General features: G+C 59.8%; 2 protein-coding genes across 2 annotated transcripts in view; one reads left to right on the top strand and one right to left on the bottom strand.

The window, feature by feature from the left end:
- The window catches only part of LOC117652661 (lachesin), an 85,131-nt gene extending 72,628 nt beyond the window's left edge, over positions 1–12,503 (bottom strand). Inside the window, exon 1 of the mRNA XM_034397747.1 lies at positions 12,170–12,503. Coding sequence (XP_034253638.1) covers positions 12,170–12,233 — 64 coding nt within the window. The 5' untranslated portion in view covers positions 12,234–12,503. The remainder of the gene's footprint in view (positions 1–12,169) is intronic.
- LOC117652651 (lachesin-like) overlaps positions 1–18,019 on the top strand; it is a 55,548-nt gene that overhangs the window by 28,924 nt on the left and 8,605 nt on the right. The window contains exons 2-5 of the mRNA XM_034397737.1: positions 2,308–2,361; positions 8,928–9,025; positions 9,148–9,355; positions 15,314–15,475. Coding sequence (XP_034253628.1) covers positions 2,308–2,361; positions 8,928–9,025; positions 9,148–9,355; positions 15,314–15,475 — 522 coding nt within the window. The remainder of the gene's footprint in view (positions 1–2,307; positions 2,362–8,927; positions 9,026–9,147; positions 9,356–15,313; positions 15,476–18,019) is intronic.

Here is an 18,019-nt window from a genome sequence, read left to right as displayed (position 1 = left end):
CGATCCTGTGGCAACCGCAGCACTGGATACCCTGGAATATGAGGTCGCAATCGTGTCATGTTCGTTTGATCGTGACTGTCACAGTCGTCACACTGTAAATCAGCTCGGCCAGCTTCGCCTCGATTCACTTTCGAAAAAAACATGAAGTCACTTTCCTGGATTTCCAGCGTGTACTGGACAGAGTTCGGCCAGGCCGGCGGTTCGCGGCTTGTCGTCACCGGCACTATAAAGCGCACTTCAAAGTGCAGGTGCAGCCGGTGCTCATAATTCATACTCCTTTTTACTGGCACACTTAGTTGATCAACGAGTCGGGCCGCGTGGCGGCCGGGGAATGTTCGAGTACAGCGCAGCCCTTTGCTTCGCGGATGTGAACAAAACGAGAGAGAGAGAGAGAGAGAGAGAGAGAGAGAGAGAGAGAGAGAGAGAGAGAGAGAAGAGAGAGAAGAGAGAGGTGGGGGGGGGCCTTGCGCTGGGCCCACTCCGTAGCTGCGCCGCTGCGCGCGACCCCATCAACGCTTTTATTGAGTTCCTGTCGGTTACGACCGCGGAGCTGCACGGCCAATGAATGGCCCGATGAATGAATGCATGAATGAGTGAATGAATGAATGACGGCGGCGGTATATAGTGTAGTGCGCGATATACGCGATGACGCCAACATGTATCACTTTTTTCCGCCGCCGCCCTGGTTTGGCGGCCCCGGAAAATTCGCGGGCGAAAATCGGTTTCCGTTTGCCGGGCGTCCCGTAAAGACAGGCGGCGCCACGCCGTCTGGACGGTCTAGAGGGTCTGGAGGTTTTGGACGGTCTGGACCACGCGTCTCCCGCTCACCTTTCCAAGGGCGCCAGCCTGGGCCGGTGCTGCCCGGGCTGCCTGCGCTGCCTGGGCTGCCAGCGCTGCCTGGGCCTTTACGGGAATGGGCGTGAGAAACGGGGCGGCTGTAACAATGTGAGACAAAGCGACCAGCCGGCCATGCCGCCGCCTCGCCCAGCCCCGCCAGGCCAGCGACACCCCGGCGACAAACCCCGGCCGGGCCGGTCCAGCGTGGCGCGGCCGCGAGGCGGCTGGGCCCCCTTTGGGGTGGGTCAGCGTGGTCCCCCATGGCAGCGGGTCAAATTCCACAAACAGTGAATGGCTTCCTGGTCGTTAAGCGGCTACCGGGAAATTGACAAAAAAGGGGGGTCCGCGGTCCGCTTGCCGCTCGAGACCGAGATGGCCTCTTATCATTTGGAACTCCGGGCGCGCCGTCGGCCCCTCACCTCGCAGGCCCTTTCTTTACTGCCGACCGATTTTACACCCAGTCTGGCCTCGGCCTCCAGAGTCGGACTGGAAAAAGGAAAAGAAACTGTCCCCGGCTGACGGATCCTTCCGGCGTGGCGGCGCGGCCTTGCTCGCGCACACACGTCCGCCCCGCAGCCCCGTAGGGTGGCCCAGCCAAGGCGCGCGGCGTAGAAAGTTAACTACAGCGAGCGTGTCTGGTTTATGGCTGTGGTAAAATTTAACGGGGGTTGTGCTGTGAGTTCGGACAAGCTCACACCACCGTACCGGACCGAGCCGTGTCGAGCCGGGCCGGGCCATGCCGAGCGGCGGCCGGACACCCACCGGCTTCATGGAGGGCAGCACCTCCACCGGGGGACAGCCAGAGTGACTGTGGCGGTAGCGGCGGGCCGGGGCGTGGCGGTGGCGGGGCGGGGCGTGGCGGTAGCGGCGGGGCTAGCCGCTCGGGGCGGTGGCGGCGCTGACGGCGTGCCCCGATATCTATTCATTGCAGTCCGCGTTGAAAGTTTGTTTCGCTGGCCGATTCAAGTTGATCCCCCGATAAAAAAGATAAACAGTCGGCGGCGTTGGCGCGGCGCGCGCAACAAGCTGGAATCGAACCGGAACGCCATCACCTGACATGCCGGAGCGGAGGCAGCGGAGCACGCCGCTGTGGTCGGCGGCCACCACCTGTGGACCGCAGCACCGCGCGGCACCGCGCAGCACCGCAGCGGCCAGACAGCCGTTGATTGGCGTTGGCGGCTGGATAGTTTTGTTCCTGATGGACACACTCGGACTGACAGACGCAGTCGATTGACCACCGACAGGCGTTTTGTAGTGCGGGTGCCTATCACCACTGAACAGAGTTGTCGACAGCACTACAAAGTGTGATGGTTGGTGTTGGTCAACTCCAGCTGCCACCGGCGCCAGACGCCAGCCTTTTCAACCGATTTTTTTCAAACTTTTTAAAACTGTGTGTTGCTTTTTGTGAGAATTCATACCTGCTCGATAAAAGTTTAACTTGTTTTTTTTTCTTTCTGTTTCGTGTTTCAGTTCAGGAGCACGTCGACGAGGAGGAGCACAAAGGGGCACCCTGGCTGGACAGCAGTGAGTAATCAATAACTAAACTCCAACAATGAGCTCTTAACAATAAACAAATGGAACTACTGAATCATATTTCGATTGTCGTTGTCGAGACCACTGCCGGGGTGCAAACTAGGTACGCCAGGCTGTGTCTAACTCAAATCCGAGATCACACAGCCGTGTAACTCTTAAAAAAATCTCATTCAACGAACGTTAATGAAAGCAGATGATACTCGTTTGGTTTTCTTCTGGGCTCATTAGTATGGGCTCATTCCAAAGATAGTTCTTAAAATCTCATTCAACGAACGAGGCCGAGCTGGCGCCGAAGCCGGCACGAGCTGAGCAGAGCCGAGGTCTGCCCGAGTCACCCACCCTTTGAGACGTGGCAGGCGGAGAGGGATTGTCAATGTTGCGCGCGGGCCGTCGCGCGCGAGGAGGGGGTAGGGGGTGCCATTGTCCGCGCAGGCTGCGCCTCACCGCTAGCCAGCCAGCCAGCCAGACACACCAGCCCGCCCCGGCGGCCAGCCCCTATTATATTGTTAGGATACGCGCTTGGTTTCTGGACTCGAGAGTAAAAGCACGCTGACACCTTCATGTGTACAGTATTTTTAAGCATGTTTCAAGTGTGGTGAAGGTATCATCTGCTAAAAACCGTATGCGGCAAATCAAAAACCGTATGAGGCAGACCAAAAACCGTATGCGGCAAATCAAAAACCGTATGAGGCAGACCAAAAGCCGTATACGGCAAACAAAAAACCGTATGCGGCAAATCAAAAACCGTATGAGGCAGACCAAAAGCCGTATACGGCAAACAAAAAACCGTATGCGGCAAATCAAAAACCGTATGAGGCAGACCAAAAGCCGTATACGGCAAACAAAAAACCCTATTTCGGCAAATCAAAAACCGTATGAGGCAGACCAAAAGCCGTATACGGCAAACAAAAAACCGTATGCCCGGGGGAGACCAAAAGCCGTATACGGCAAACAAAAAACCGTATGCGGCAAATCAAAACCCCTATGAGGCAGACCAAAAGCCGTATACGGCAAACAAAAAACCGTATGCGGCCCAAACCGTATGAGGCAGACCAAAAGCCGTATACGGCAAACAAAAAACCGTATGCGGCAAATCAAAAACCGTATGAGGCAGACCAAAAGCCGTATACGGCAAACAAAAAACCGTATGCGGCAAATCAAAAACCGTATGAGGCAGACCAAAAGCCGTATACGGCAAACAAAAAACCGTATGCGGCAAATCAAAAACCGTATGAGGCAGACCAAAAGCCGTATACGGCAAACAAAAAACCGTATGCGGCAAATCAAAAACCGTATGAGGCAGACCAAAAGCCGTATACGGCAAACAAAAAACCGTATGCGGCAAATCAAAAACCGTATGAGGCAGACCAAAAGCCGTATACGGGAAACAAAAAACCGTATGCGGCAAATCAAAAACCGTATGAGGCAGACCAAAAGCCGTATACGGCAAACAAAAAACCGTATGCGGCAAATCAAAAACCGTATGAGGCAGACCAAAAGCCGTATACGGCAAACAAAAAACCGTATGCGGCAAATCAAAAACCGTATGAGGCAGACCAAAAGCCGTATACGGCAAACAAAAAACCGTATGCGGCAAATCAAAAACCGTATGAGGCAGACCAAAAGCCGTATACGGCAAACAAAAAACCGTATGCGGCAAATCAAAAACCGTATGAGGCAGACCAAAAGCCGTATACGGCAAACAAAAAACCGTATGCGGCAAATCAAAAACCGTATGAGGCAGACCAAAAGCCGTATACGGCAAACCAAAAAACCGTATGCGGCAAATCAAAAACCGTATGAGGCAGACCAAAAGCCGTATACGGCAAACAAAAAACCGTATGCGGCAAATCAAAAACCGTATGAGGCAGACCAAAAGCCGTATACGGCAAACAAAAAACCGTATGCGGCAAATCAAAAACCGTATGAGGCAGACCAAAAGCCGTATACGGCAAACAAAAAACCGTATGCGGCAAATCAAAAACCGTATGAGGCAGACCAAAAGCCGTATACGCAAACAAAAAACCGTATGCGGCAAATCAAAAACCTTATGAGGCAGACCAAAAGCCGTATACGGCAAACCAAAAACCGTATGCGGCAAATCAAAAACCGTATGAGGCAGACCAAAAGCCGTATACGGCAAACAAAAAACCGTATGCGGCAAATCAAAAACCGTATGAGGCAGACCAAAAGCCGTATACGGCAAACAAAAAATCTCATTCAACGAACCTTAATGAAAGCAGATGATACTCGTTTGGTTTTCTTCTGGGCTCATTAGTATGGGCTCATTCCAAAGATAGTTCTTAAAATCTCATTCAACGAACGAGGCCGAGCTGGCGCCGAAGCCGGCACGAGCTGAGCAGAGCCGAGGTCTGCCCGAGTCACCCACCCTTTGAGACGTGGCAGGCGGAGAGGGATTGTCAATGTTGCGCGCGGGCCGTCGCGCGCGAGGAGGGGGTAGGGGGTGCCATTGTCCGCGCAGGCTGCGCCTCACCGCTAGCCAGCCAGCCAGCCAGACACACCAGCCCGCCCCGGCGGCCAGCCCCTATTATATTGTTAGGATACGCGCTTGGTTTCTGGACTCGAGAGTAAAAGCACGCTGACACCTTCATGTGTACAGTATTTTTAAGTATGTTTCAAGTGTGGTGAAGGTATCATCTGCTAAAAAAGGCAACCCAGAAAACCCACAATACGATGCTGCAATAAACAGAAATTGCAGACTACGCGCTCGCCGCGCTAGCCGCGCCGGGGCCGAGACCTCAAAGAACACAAACGCCTCGCTTCAACTGCATTACGCTTTTACACGATTCGCCTCTCAGGCTGCAAGCACGGCGACAACAACAACTGGGTCAAACGCCAAACGACAAAGTTACCGTTTCACCGTGTTGTTCAAGTTAATTCTGCGGTTGTGGGCGCCGTCCCGCGCCACCGCCGCTGCCACCGAGTCTGGTCCCGAACAAGACTGCTTTACGTCACATCAGTTTTATGGTCGAAATTAAGTCAGTGGGCAGGGCTGGCCGGCCTGCGGGCTGTAAGCTCGTGTCGCCGCCAACGCCGCGCCGCGCCGTGCCGCGGCGGCCAAACGGTCCTAGTTTCCCCACCATCTTGATACGGCAGGTACAGGTACACGTAGCGCCCCGCCCCGCCCCACCCCGCCCCGCACGGTCACATCCAAGTGTTATTGGCCGCGCGGAACGCCGCGCAACTCCACCGAGCCGCGCCCCAGTTGCGTGGCTGTGCTCGGCCGCGGGGAGCCCCTTTTTGCCGGCCAGCCAGTGCCGCCCCGCCCCGCGAGCCTCGCGCTCATTCGCCGCCGAGGAGGTCGTCTTCTTGCCGCCACACTGTGATTGCGGCCCCGACCGTCTTGCAGTATCTCACGCGGCCCGCCACCTGGAGTGAGGGAGGCCGCGCGGCGAAACGAACCTCACGACGTCATGCCGCACCGTCAAAGCATCTCGCCGCAAAAAGGCTCCATGCGGGGATGAACTAGCGAACTAGCGCCTTCGCTGGGTTCTCCCTTTCTAACGACTTAAAAGTATAATGCGGCCGCCGTGTTCCCGGACGGCAGATGGCCCGTTCGCGGCGTTCTTCCCATCGCCGCGCGCGACAAGGCTCCAATCGGCTGGTGCCTTATTCATACGGAGAGACAGGGCTACTGCGAGGCTACGCGGCTGCGTTGAGAACCGCCAGAAGGGGTGCTTCTCGTCGCCGAGCGGGTAGGCAACCCAACGCGCTGCGCTGCCGGGTCTGAGATGTGGGCCAGGACAGGCCAGGACGGCAGCCCGCTTCTCCGCCCGCTGTGCTCGCTGTGCTGGCCCTGCTCGCCCTGCTCGCGGCGCGGCTTACGGCGTCTGTCAGGCGGCATGGCGGCGGCATGGCGGCGCCCACAGCGCCTCGCGGTGTGTGTCAAGCCCCCTAAGGCCATAGGCCCGCTGCGGGGGACACTAATCCGCTTGTCGCGGTGGCGCGGGGCCCCGCTAGGACCGGCAGGCAGGCCGCCGGGGCCCCGCGGGGGGCGTGATTGTCAACATATTGACGGCCGGCTGGGCCTTGCCGCCATCATCCCCTGGAGGCACGAGGCTCGGCGGCGCGGCACGCGCTTAGGCCCCGGCGCAGTGGAGCGAACGGCGTGCGCTGCCGCGCTGCCGCGCTGCCGCCCCAACATTCAAAATCTTTCCTTCTTGTTTCCGTCGCTTCAGGCTTCTTTTTTGCTCGAATGCTCGGCGCGGCAGATCCTCTCCGCCCGAGCAGCGGCAAGCACGGCAGCGCGGCAGCAACAGTCGGCGAAACGAAGGCGAAAGTCGTTCCGCCCGGAAGTCTTCCCCTCTCCTGCTGAGACTGTGGAACGACGGCGGCAGCGCGGCCGGCATGCCCACTGTTGGCGCCCACGTAGCACGCGTAGCACCAGTCCATAAATAGAGCCATCATTTTAAGTTTCGCCATGAAAAAGTTTTAAACTGCATTTCGCCTGGCGATGCGCTCGCGCGAGTCGCTCCGCCAAGTGCGTTCCGCGCGTGAGACGCGAGCAGACGGCACTGCAACGCACTGCGACGCAAAGAGGGCGCTAATGAAGGCCGTGATGAATGCGGGAGCGAGTGCAAGGCGGGCCGGCGTTCAAGCGCGGCGAGGAAATCCGTTTCTTTCCGCAGTTTCTGATTTTTGGCCCGCCTCGGCGTCGTGTCGGCGGGGCGGCGGGGTGGCCGTGCACCAAGTGGCGGCTCGGCTCGGCCCCGGGCATCAGCAATGTCACAAGGACGACTGGCCGGACGGCACGGACACTGATCTGCACTCTGATCACCCTTCCCCACCGCCTTCGGCTGGGGCGGCCCGCCGGGCCTTCCTCCGGGGTCCTCGGGGTCCTCCAGGTCCTCGCGCGTCCTCCGGGAGGTCCAGGCCGTCCAGACGAACGTGACGCTAGGGAAGGAGGGCAGGGGCAAGGAGAAGAGGGCCCAGTGGCACACCCCTTGTCCGGTGGGGCGGGGCGGGGCGGGGGGGCGGGGCGGGGCGGGGCGGGGCGGGCGCACAGTTGGGGAGGTCGCCGCGCCCCGCCGCGCCCTCCGCACAGAGGTGTGTGCGGGAAGGGTCGCTGGTTGTCGTGGAGTTCAGAGGCACGCCGCGCCGCACCCCACCCCACCGCACCCTGGGCTCCCTGCGAGTAGGCAGAGCGGGCAGAGCGGGCAGAGCGGGCACTGCGAAGTGAGGCATGTCTTGGGGAGGAAGGCGAAGGCACACTTTGTGTCGGCGACCGCACGTCACGCGGCGTGCGCCTCTGTCGCCCAAACACACGCGCGCCCCGCCCCGCCCCGCCCCGCCCCACCCTCGGGGTCTCGGCTATAAATTGGAGGGTCCAGCCAGAGTCCGGTTCCGCCTCGTCGCGACCCTCCGCCCTCCGCCCGGCCGTCCGCCGCCGCGAGAGTCCTCGCCGTCCTCGCTCGGCGTCCTCGCCGCCCCCGACACCCAACCGCGGCAGGCAAGCAGAAGAGGCAAACGGGCAGCCCGCAAGGCCAGAAATAAGCACGGTAAAAAAAACTCGAAAACATTACATAGGAGACTAGGGCACCGTAGACTTAAAGTTGGTGGTCCGATTTAAAAATCGAATAGATCCTGTGCTGCCTAGCACCCCCAAAACGCACGTCGACGCCAAGAAGGAGGGGAAGGGTGGAGGGTGGAAGCAGCTGGCGGCCTGGCGGTGCAGTCCGACGCGGAGGACGCGGATCGCGGCAGCAGATTGCCCATTACGCGCTTTGTCACTCCACGGCGCCCTGCCGCCTCGCTCTGCCGCCTCGCTCGCACCTGCATCATCTGCGCCGAGGCGCTACTTTGGCGAGAAGCAACCCTTCCCTCCCCCGGCCGCCGCCCCGCCACGCCCTGCCCAGTGATTACGGCGCTCACGCCGCTCTAATGAAATTGGCGGCGCCCTGCGCGGTGCGGCGGTGCGGCGCGGTGCTGACAGAGGGGGTGTCGCGGTGGCGGGCCGGGCGGGCTGCGGCGGTGCACGCACGCCGAGCACCCCTCCTCGCCGACAACACTCCGCCATTTCCTCTTCCCGCGCACTTTTTCCGCGTCGCGTGGCCCACCGATTTCTTCCCCACCCCCTACTCAGTCACTGCGCACCTTCCCCAATTATTTGCAGGACACCCCCCCCCTCTCTTCCCACCCTGTCCAGCAAGGCCCCCTCACCACGCGGCGCGGTCTGATGTAAGAGTCTTGTACCCGGCGGCCGCCGTGACCTGTTGGAAAATGGGGGTGGGGGTGGAGTGGGGTGCGGTGCGACGAGGCGCGGCGCCGCGTGGCCACCTCGAGTGCGAGCGAGATGGCGAGAGGCTGCTAAGTAAGTCCGCCGTCCTTTACGGTCCCTTACGGTCACCGTCATGAACGATCACGAGCCGCCAGATGGACCGGACAGGACATGGCACTGCCCGCCACTGCCCCTTACTTCACTTCCTCGCCGTCCGTCCGTCTGTCCGTCTGCCTGTCTGTCCGTCTGTCTGTCCGTCTGCCTGTCTGTCCGTCTGCCTGTCTGTCTGTTGGCTGACTGTCTGCATGTCGTGTTGCAGACGTGCCCAAGTTCGTGGAGCCGCTGCGCAACGTGACGGTGCCGGTGGGGCGTGACGCGGTGCTCACGTGCGTGGTGGACAACCTGTCCACGTACAGGGTAAGTAAACACGACTTCCGTGGAGAAAAAAATCAGAGTGACGAGAGTCGAACTCCGGACCCCACGCGCCGCCGGTGACTTCACTGACCCCTGCGCCACGCGGTGCCGCTCTGTGTCCGCAGGTGGCGTGGCTTCAGGTGGAGACGCAGACCATCCTGACGGTGCAGACGGCCGTCATCACCAAGAACCACCGCGTGGCGCTCACCCACACGGACCAGCGCATCTGGTACCTGCACATCAAGGACGTGCAGGAGAAGGACCGCGGCCCCTACATGTGCCAGATCAACACGGACCCCATGAAGAGCCAGGTCGGCTACCTGGAGGTCGTCGGTAAGCCCCGTCACTTTTCACTATTTAAAAAAAAAATTGTTTTGTTTTTTGTTTGAGGTTTGAAGTTTGTTTTTGCGCTGTACGCAGAGTTTTGCTGTCGTCGCGCCTGCTTACCTCATCAATCGCGCGCGGCTCGGGAAAGGGGAGGAGGGGGCAATATAAAACACGGCGCGGCCGGAAAAACACGCACGTCGAGTCTCGGGCGGCAGTCAGGCACCCCCAACGCGCCACCTTTCCCGCGGGGCACCAAAAAAAGAAAAAAATAGAAATTCAAACACCTAAGTGATGTCACCGCATGGACAGAATCACACCTGGTGGCCCATCCTTCCCTCGCGTGCGCGCGTGCGTGCGTGACTTGCCGGAGTGAGCCGCGTGAGCTTGCTGACAGCAATCCAGAGGGGGAGGCGGGTGACATGTAGGTCGGAGAGAATGAGGGGTGTGAGGTAAAATACACACCCAGCACCCACACACATTTATCCACACACGTACCGACGCACTCGTACACACACGCGGTCACACTCACACACGCACACAGAGGACCTCTTCCCTCCATTGTCATTCTCTTGTCGGGCTGTCTTCTGGGTCCCTATCTGTTATTAACTGCGTTACACCAATAACGCTTGCCTCCCTCCCAACCCAGCGGGGCTCACCGCTGTGGGCCCAATCCCTCCTCCGGCCCTCTGGCCCTCTGGCGGCCAGTAGTGCTGCCGAAAGCCGGATAGCCGGTCGCGGAATCCGTCTGGCTGGGCCGTCGCCGCGCATACGCTCAAGTCTCCGCCATCCTGCTGGCCGTCGCGGAGCTCGACCATCTCGGTTTTCGCAGAAAATGAGTAAATGATAACCTTTTCCGCGGAACAAGTCGCTAATGAAGTGAAGTTTACGGCAGGGGGAGGTCTGGAAAATTAGTTGGTCGTTTGCCTGCAGGCTGAAAGTCAGGCTTGTTGCCTTCGGGGCGACTCCCTGGCCGCGACAATACGGCCGTGTCTATAAATAATTTGGCAGTAATGAGTTTGGCTAGAGCTGCCTGCGTAATCCGCGCGGGCCGCAGCGAGGGGCGCCGCCGTTCGACAGCTTTAGCAGTCCTTATTTGCCTCCTGTACTCACCTACCACACCTTGGCCAGGCCTCGGCCATGCCTCGGCCCGGTCGGATTGTCTCCCCTTAATAACATGTAAATACATGCAAAGCGCTGTGCGTGGCGATCTCTTGCGCGCGGGGCGAGGCGGGGCGGGGTGAGGTGGGGTGGGGTGGGGTGGGGTGGGGCGGGGTGCCGCGTCTTCTCCCCGCACGCCCCGCTGAAGCAGAGCCAAGCCTTGGCCAACTTTCCGGCTTCATTCTCAGCCAGGGGCAGTGGGGGTGGGGGGAGGGGGCCGCCACTTCCGCCTTGCTTTTGCACACACCTGTACCCCACACTGCACCGCCCCGCCCCGCCCCGCCCCGCCCCGGCCGACACATCTCATCGCGAATTCGCGGCCCTCTATCTTCGGCCGTCAGCGCGCGGCGCGGCGGCGCCTCGACCCTTACTTCACGCGTGCAGCACGGTGCACGTGTGATTAGCGGGAGCGAGAGAGAGCGAGAAAGAGCGGCGCTTCCGATCACGCGAGGAGTGCTTCTTGCGGCCCTCCTACGCCTCCTTCTTGGCCTCGGCCGCCTGCTGCGTCACGGCGCCGCCGGGGAGGTGCAATTTGTCGGGGGCTCCGACGCGCCGCGCCGCCGTGCCGCCGCGCTGCACTAAGGGAACCGAGGGAGTGCCTTTTATGCAGTCCCTTATGCAGTGGCGGCGCGGGGGCGTGGCGGCGCTCGCATAATTAATAGCGGCATACTCCGTGAGGGAATCCCACAGTGGCGGCTAAACTGAGCAGCAGGAGCCGCTGCCGCCGCCGCCAGTGGTGAAGTACGTGGTGACGAAAGTCGCTCTCCGTTTCGGGCCCCGTCCGCGGCGAAGGTTCCCCGTGGGTCCGCCGTCGACACGGGGGGCCCAACCCCGCTCCGCCCCGGCCCGGCAGGCCCTACCCCGCGTTTCATGAATTACTTATAAGGATCGCTGTTAATGCCGCACTAAGCTCGCAGAGTAACGGACTACTGGAGGCCGCACCGCGCGTCGCCCCTGCACCGCCCCGCGCCGCCCCCGCGCTGCCCCCGCGCCGCCCCCGCGCTGCCCCCGCGCTGCCCCCGCGCCGCCCCCGCGCCGCCCCCGCGCTGCCCCCGCCGTCCCCGCGCCGGCCGGGGAGTGGATAATCAGCGTGGGGAGCCTAGCCGCTAACTGTGTTAAGTCGGCCGCCTGGGAGAAAGCAGTGGGGCCGGCGTGGTGGCGCGGAGAGCAGCGCCCCATCCCCCCCCCCCTTTCCCCTTGCAACCCCCTCCCCCCTCGGCGCCACGCACAATCCCGGCGCAGCGCACCAAGAAGCGAGCCGTGCGCGAAAAAGTAATGTAAAAGATCTCGGATAAGACTCATTCGGCGCGGAATTATGTGCGGCTCTCCGCGCTGGCTGCTCTGCATCAAGGAGAAGCAGCCCCAGACTTACGGCCCTCGGCCGGCGGCAGCGCGGCGGCAGCGCCGTGGCGTCGACGCAAGACGGTGGCGGTCGTGCCTGCGAGATCTTCGAGATGGCGGCTGTGGTGACGGCAGGCAAGGCGCAGGTGTGGCCGACGCGCCGGCAGAGAACGATAGTAATGAATAAAAACGCGATTCGTTATTTTTGGATGTAATTTGTCTCATGCTGTGACGGTTTTCTAGGCTCCGTGGTTCTTCTCACCATGTCAAATGGCGACTAAGAACTACGTATCGCGACCCCTCTTAAGATTAAAAACTCACCGTATCGTGCATCCAATGTTGTGGTTTGTCCGCAGGTTCCTAGTTTCTCTTCAGCCTGCTTCATGGTTTCAGGCTTTAAAAAAAAAAACACACACACAACACTGTAGGCGGAGTCTTGTAAGGTCTCTTAAGGTAGGTTAGTCGGCAGGCACCTGCCTCGACTTAGCTTCAATCCTGGGACATTTCCAACACCTCAACACACACAAAGCACGTCCACTCTTCTGCCGATGACACTGATTCTTCCTTTTAAAGAATGAAATATTGAACACTTGTAAAACCGTTCTAGAATGAATAAAGAAATCACCTTAACAACGAAACTAAACAACAAAACCAACAACAGCCCGCGCACGGGAAGTACCAACCCATGAAAACGAAATCCTCCACAAGGAGGCTGCTCTGAAAAAGTACAGGGCTTCGTTTTCATATGTTGGCACTCCCGGCACCCGGTCTACTGTTAGTGTTGTTGTTTATTCGTTGCTCCGTTGCTCCGTCGCTTTATTTTTTAAATTTAGAGCGGTTATACAATTGCTCAAGATATTTTCCTCTTTGAAAGGATGAATCAATGGCATCGGCAGAGGAGTGGACGTGCTTCGTGTGTGTCGACATCCTGGAATTTCCCAACATTGAAGGTAAGTCGAGGGAGTTGGCTGCGGACTAACCTTATATTTTGAGACCTTTCATGCCTCTGCCAGACTCTGCCATAGTGTGTTGTTGTGTTGTGCCAGTAATCCTACAGCGACCTGAGGAGAAAGTTGGGAACAATCGACAAACAAAAATATTAGCCAGGAATTTGGAGTGGATGCAGGATACATGTGTGGTGAGTTTTAAATCCGTATCTACCTTGGGGGTTACTAACGACAACACTTGATTCAAGCGTTGAATCTTTTCTGTACCATTCAGTGCCCATCAAATAGTATGCTAATTTTGAAAAGATGTCCAGTTTCTGGAAACTTTTTAAGACGCCTAGTTTCTTTCCAGCCAACAAGACCAGGTTATGGGTGACTAAGGCGTCTAGGAACAAGGAACTCTTGTCGCTGCACAGGTACTGCGAACCCTTTGGTCTATCTATAGCAAATGAATCATACATGGCCTATCATGGAAGGAGGCCACTTGCTGGATGGTTTGTGGACTCTGAAAGGAGGCATCGAAAGTGCCCTTAAAGTATATGCTATTTGGCGCCCCAAAAAGTGCAGTGGGCTACCAAGGCGCCCAGTTTCAGGACATGCCATATTTTCAGTGTACCTGCTGACATTTTTTCCCGTGTTCCGTCCGCCGCTCCAACCCGCGCCACACCACTACCACCACGCTGGCCGGCCGGCCCGCTGGCCCGGGGTAAAGTAGTTCCGCAGTGCTCTGTATCAAGGCAAACCTCGCCATTAGTGCGAAATAGTTATGTTGACTTCTTGCACCTGTGTCACGCGGAACGGGCGGCCTGGCCGCGGCCCCACACCGCGGCACGGCGCGGCCAGCGGGCGCAGCGGGTGTCGCTCGGCAAAAACAAACGTGTTGTCGTGGGATTGTGGGCCTCCCTGCCCCTTCCCCCTGCCGTGCCCTGCCGGGCCGCCGTGCCGCCGTGCCGCCGTGCCCTCCTGGCCGCGTAGTAGTGCTTCATCCTGGTTCCAGCAGCACCAGCACCCCCACCCCTCCTCCCCGCCCCGGGATAAATCCGGGCAAGAGCACGATGTTCAAGACGATGTCCTGCTGCTGCTGAAGTAAGTCGCCTCCCCCCACCCCTTCGGGTGGCTGCGGCGGCGGCCAGGGCGGCAGCCACTCCACTAGACACAACATAATCTCAGTTTCCGCGATAAATTCACTTTGCGCGGGGCAACGCACACGGCCGGGGGGTGGCGGGGGCCCTGCGTGTCCCCCTCGGGGGCGGCTGGCTCGGTGCGGACCGTCGCCTCCGCCCACCGCCCCACAGGCCCCCTAATGAAGGAGGCTAGGCAACCCTCAAGCCGGTGTTTTGGCTGCGAGCTCGACCGCCGTCCAAAAGAAAAACCAGTCGAATTTTCCAAAACTGTTTTTTCAGTGTTAGTTTTTCCGATGTCGAATCATTTTATTATCGCTGTTGGTTCGTCTGGAGTAAGTGAAGTCCGCGCCGCTTCGGCGTCCGAAAAGTGTGCCCCGCTCCTCGGCGAAGGCCCCGCGGCCCGCCGCCTCGCCGCGCCACTCCGTGCTCCACGTCCCGCTCCACGGCAGGCCGACGGCAGGCCGACGGCAGCCCTGCAGGAAGCGGAGCGCAATAACAGCCAAGTCGGTGCAGCGCCCTACCTCTATCGCGCTGCAGTGTCGACAGTGTCGAACGCAATGGAGCCATGCACGATGGAGTCGCCGCGATACCGCGACTGGGGCGACCAGGACCAGGTGCGAGGCAGACGCCGCGCTGGAGTTTCCTCTCCGGCCCCGCCTTTTTACGGCCGCCGTGACCCCGTCGCCCTGCCGCCGTGCCGCCGTGCCGCCCCGTCGACTTGCAGATATTACGGCGCGCTGCGTTTGTCACGGCAACGCGGCAACGCAGTGGCAGCGCGACGGGCGAACACCTCGCTGCAATCACACACCTCACACAGACACGCGCACAGCGCGCGCGCGCACACACACAGCGCAAAGCGGCACCTGCTGGCGAAGAACGGGGGGTGTTTGAACGGGCTGACTAACTGGCCACGCGGGTGGGCGGGCTCAGCCTCGGGCTCTGCCGGGCTTGGCTCGCCCCACCTCGCCACTGCACTGCTTCTTCTCCAGACGGATGGGCCGCTTTATTTCTTGCGTACATATTCCCTCCCTTATGGAGCAGTATAAGGACCCCTCGGGGAGGCGGGGGGCGGGGCGCGGAGCGGCGAGGAGCGCCTCCACTTGGCGCTCGACGGTCGAGGCGACGGTCGAGGGCGGTGACAGCCAGTGCTTCTCGGCGGCCTTCTCGGCGAGGTGCCTATTTGCCGCCTTCTGCTTGCTTAAAAGCAACAGAACAAAGGGGGAGCCAAGAAAAACGGGGCATTTTCGGGTCCTTGTCCACACATTTAAAAAAATCTCCTTTGGGGCAGAAAAGGCGGAAGCTCTCAATTTTTGTGCTTCATTTCTTGCGTTGTCCGTTCTGTACTGTTCAAGTCAAAAATTTCTGATGTGGGTGATTGTCTCTGCTCCCTACAGTGCCGCCGGACATCTGGGACATCAAGACGAGCACGGACGTGGTGGCGCACGAGGGCGCCGACGTCTCCCTCAGCTGCGCGGCCACCGGCTACCCGGCGCCCACCATTTCGTGGCGGCGCGAGCACGGCGCCACCATCCTGCGCCGGAGCAGCGGGGAGGAAGGTGAGGCGGGACGGGGCGGGGCGGGGCAGGGCCTTCGTGCGAGGAGCCCGTTAGAAGAATCCTTTTCGCTGCCAATATGAGTGGTGAATTATCCCGCGGCCGCTGACCGCCAAGGCGTCCGCCGAGAGCTCGCCGTCGAGGAGTCAGCCGCGGCCGCGGCGGCAGAGGCACGCGCCACGCGCCTCCCTGCAGCGCGCCACCCTGCACGTCATGCTGCAGCGGGGCGGCGTGGCAACGGCCAGCTTTGACCTGCTCGCGGACGAACCGGGATCAGAGTGACCGAACGGTATCGCGGTGCGGGCGAGGCGGGGCGAGCCGGGTCGGGTCGGCCGGGCCAAGTGATATTAAGCGCCGCGCCGCACGTCAACCGCATGGCGGCCCATGGCGGCCACGCCGCCGCGGCCGGCCGTGCCGATGGCTATCTAAAAGGGAAAGCAGGAAAATGAGGGGTTTGAAGGGCGGTGATATTTCTTCCTGCGCCACCAGGCGCCACGGTGTGGGTTGCCCTAGGTGGCTGTTGTTGTTGCTGTTGTTGCTGTATTGATGCAGGGGCCGGTGTTGGAATTATTAGCCTTCGGGGTCAAGAGAATTAGAGTGTAATAGCAACGCCACGCAGCACGTCTCAATCATAAATGGAGCAAGGGTTTAAGTGCGCGGATATTAAAAGAATTACCCGGAACGCCGCTCGAGTGACGGCCCGACGGCAACGTGGAGGCCCTCTTTCGGGAAATTTACCGTTCCAAGATTTTATCCGGAAGCTAATCTGCTTCCTGGAGACTCCAGTGCGCAGGGCGGCGGTGGCGGCGGGCAGGGCGAGTGCCACACGCGCGGGCACGCCTGGGCACGCCGCACACATACGCGATGCGTGCTTCGGGCGACCGTGGTATCGCTTCGTGACGCCCGCAGGGGAAGGGGAGGGGTGTGGGGCGGCGGCGGCAGCGCTACCCCAAAGGGGGCACGAACTGTCCCTCAGGGCCCACGTAAACGGGCTCCTCACCATCCCACTTCCTGGCGGTGTGGTTTGGTCCTATTTTGTCCCTACAACTCCACCTCTCCCCTGTGCACACACACACACAAGCACACACACGCACACCGACGCCACATATCGCCAGCACGCTTCGCCCTCCCAACGCACCTTGCATAGGCAATTACGGGGTGGTCGAAGGCCGCGTGGAAACAGACCGTCCAGCGGTGCGATTCCGTCGCGCTGTCTCTCTCACTCCCCCGCGGCGCGCCTCAGCCAAGCCTCGCGAGCGACAGAGCGCGCCTGCGAGGAAGGCAAGCGCGAGGCCCCTCGGCGCACGGCAGCGCAACGGGTTGCCTATCGTCTGCGTGTCAGGCGCTCAGGGCGCGTGTCGTTCGATTCGTCGATTCTGCCCCTCTCGCACCCTTCCGATATTGTCCATGAGTGCGACAGTGACAGCGCGACAAGACGGCAAGAGAAAGCTCTCTCGCTCGCCGCCTTCGCATTATCTGTTCGGGGACGAGGACGCGCGGCCAGCGGCAAACCGGGAGAGCGAGGAACCGGGAAACCAGGAGACCGGGCCAGGAAAGAGAAGAACGGTTCGAATTCCCGGGAAAATCACAGGAAATTCCCGAGCTTCCCGGGAATTCCGGGTGGCCCACTTGGCCGGGACATGCACTATAAACGCACATTTGATAGTAAATTAATACGGGATAATCGATTACAAACGTTGTGGTTCTTTGGGGTCACTCATGCAAATCAGGCTTGATCCGCGGACATTTCCGCAAAAAAAAGCGAGCATTTAAAATTCGGGAACCCATTTTGGGGCAGTGCGAACGCGATTCCATTCGGAAATTCCTACCCAGACAAGAAGAACCGGGCCGGGAAATAAAAATAATACTAAGCGCGCGGCGTGGCTTGGCGTGGCGCGGCCGGCACGGCGCACACTTAGCGGCAGCTTTGGCGGGAAAAGGTGCGGGCATAATCCATTACACGTTGCTCGGGATTTTTGGGCGTCCTCAGCAAAGCAGGGCATTTGCATGCGCGGAGCGAGGAGAGAGAGAGAGAGAGAGAGAGAGAGAGAGAGAGAGAGAGAGAGAGAACGAGGATCTCTGCTGGGTTTTGGGTGGTGCGAGTCAGGTGAAAATGAAAACAGAGCCGACAATCGGTGCGCTTTGCGAAAAGTCTAGTTGGCCTGGACCAAAGTGAAAACAAACGGAAAACTTGAAGTTTGGCGACCCGCGGACCCTTTCGCCCCTGGCTTGCGACCGGTTGATCAACTGTGCGGATTTCCTCTGCAGCGGGGAAAGACTGGAGACCGAACCCTAACATGGTACTGGTACACTGTCAAGTTCGCGCAGCACGAAAGATGCAGCGCCGAGGGCGGCCCAGGGCGGCCGAGGCCCACGTGTCGCGTAGCATTTTCTTTGGCATGTCCCTGCGGCGCCCTGCGGTGCTCTCCCTCGCTCCCATCGCTCGGAATCTGTCTCTGTTTTCGCAACCGCACTACTACAGCCCACCGCGGAAGGACAGGGGAAGGGAGGGGGAAACGGCTCGGAAGGGAAACAGAAAACACTTAC

Source organism: Thrips palmi, unplaced genomic scaffold, assembly GCF_012932325.1.
Source record: "Thrips palmi isolate BJ-2018 unplaced genomic scaffold, TpBJ-2018v1 HiC_scaffold_10, whole genome shotgun sequence".
NCBI lineage: Eukaryota > Metazoa > Arthropoda > Insecta > Thysanoptera > Thripidae > Thrips > Thrips palmi.
This window is presented reverse-complemented; position numbering and strand designations above follow the sequence as displayed.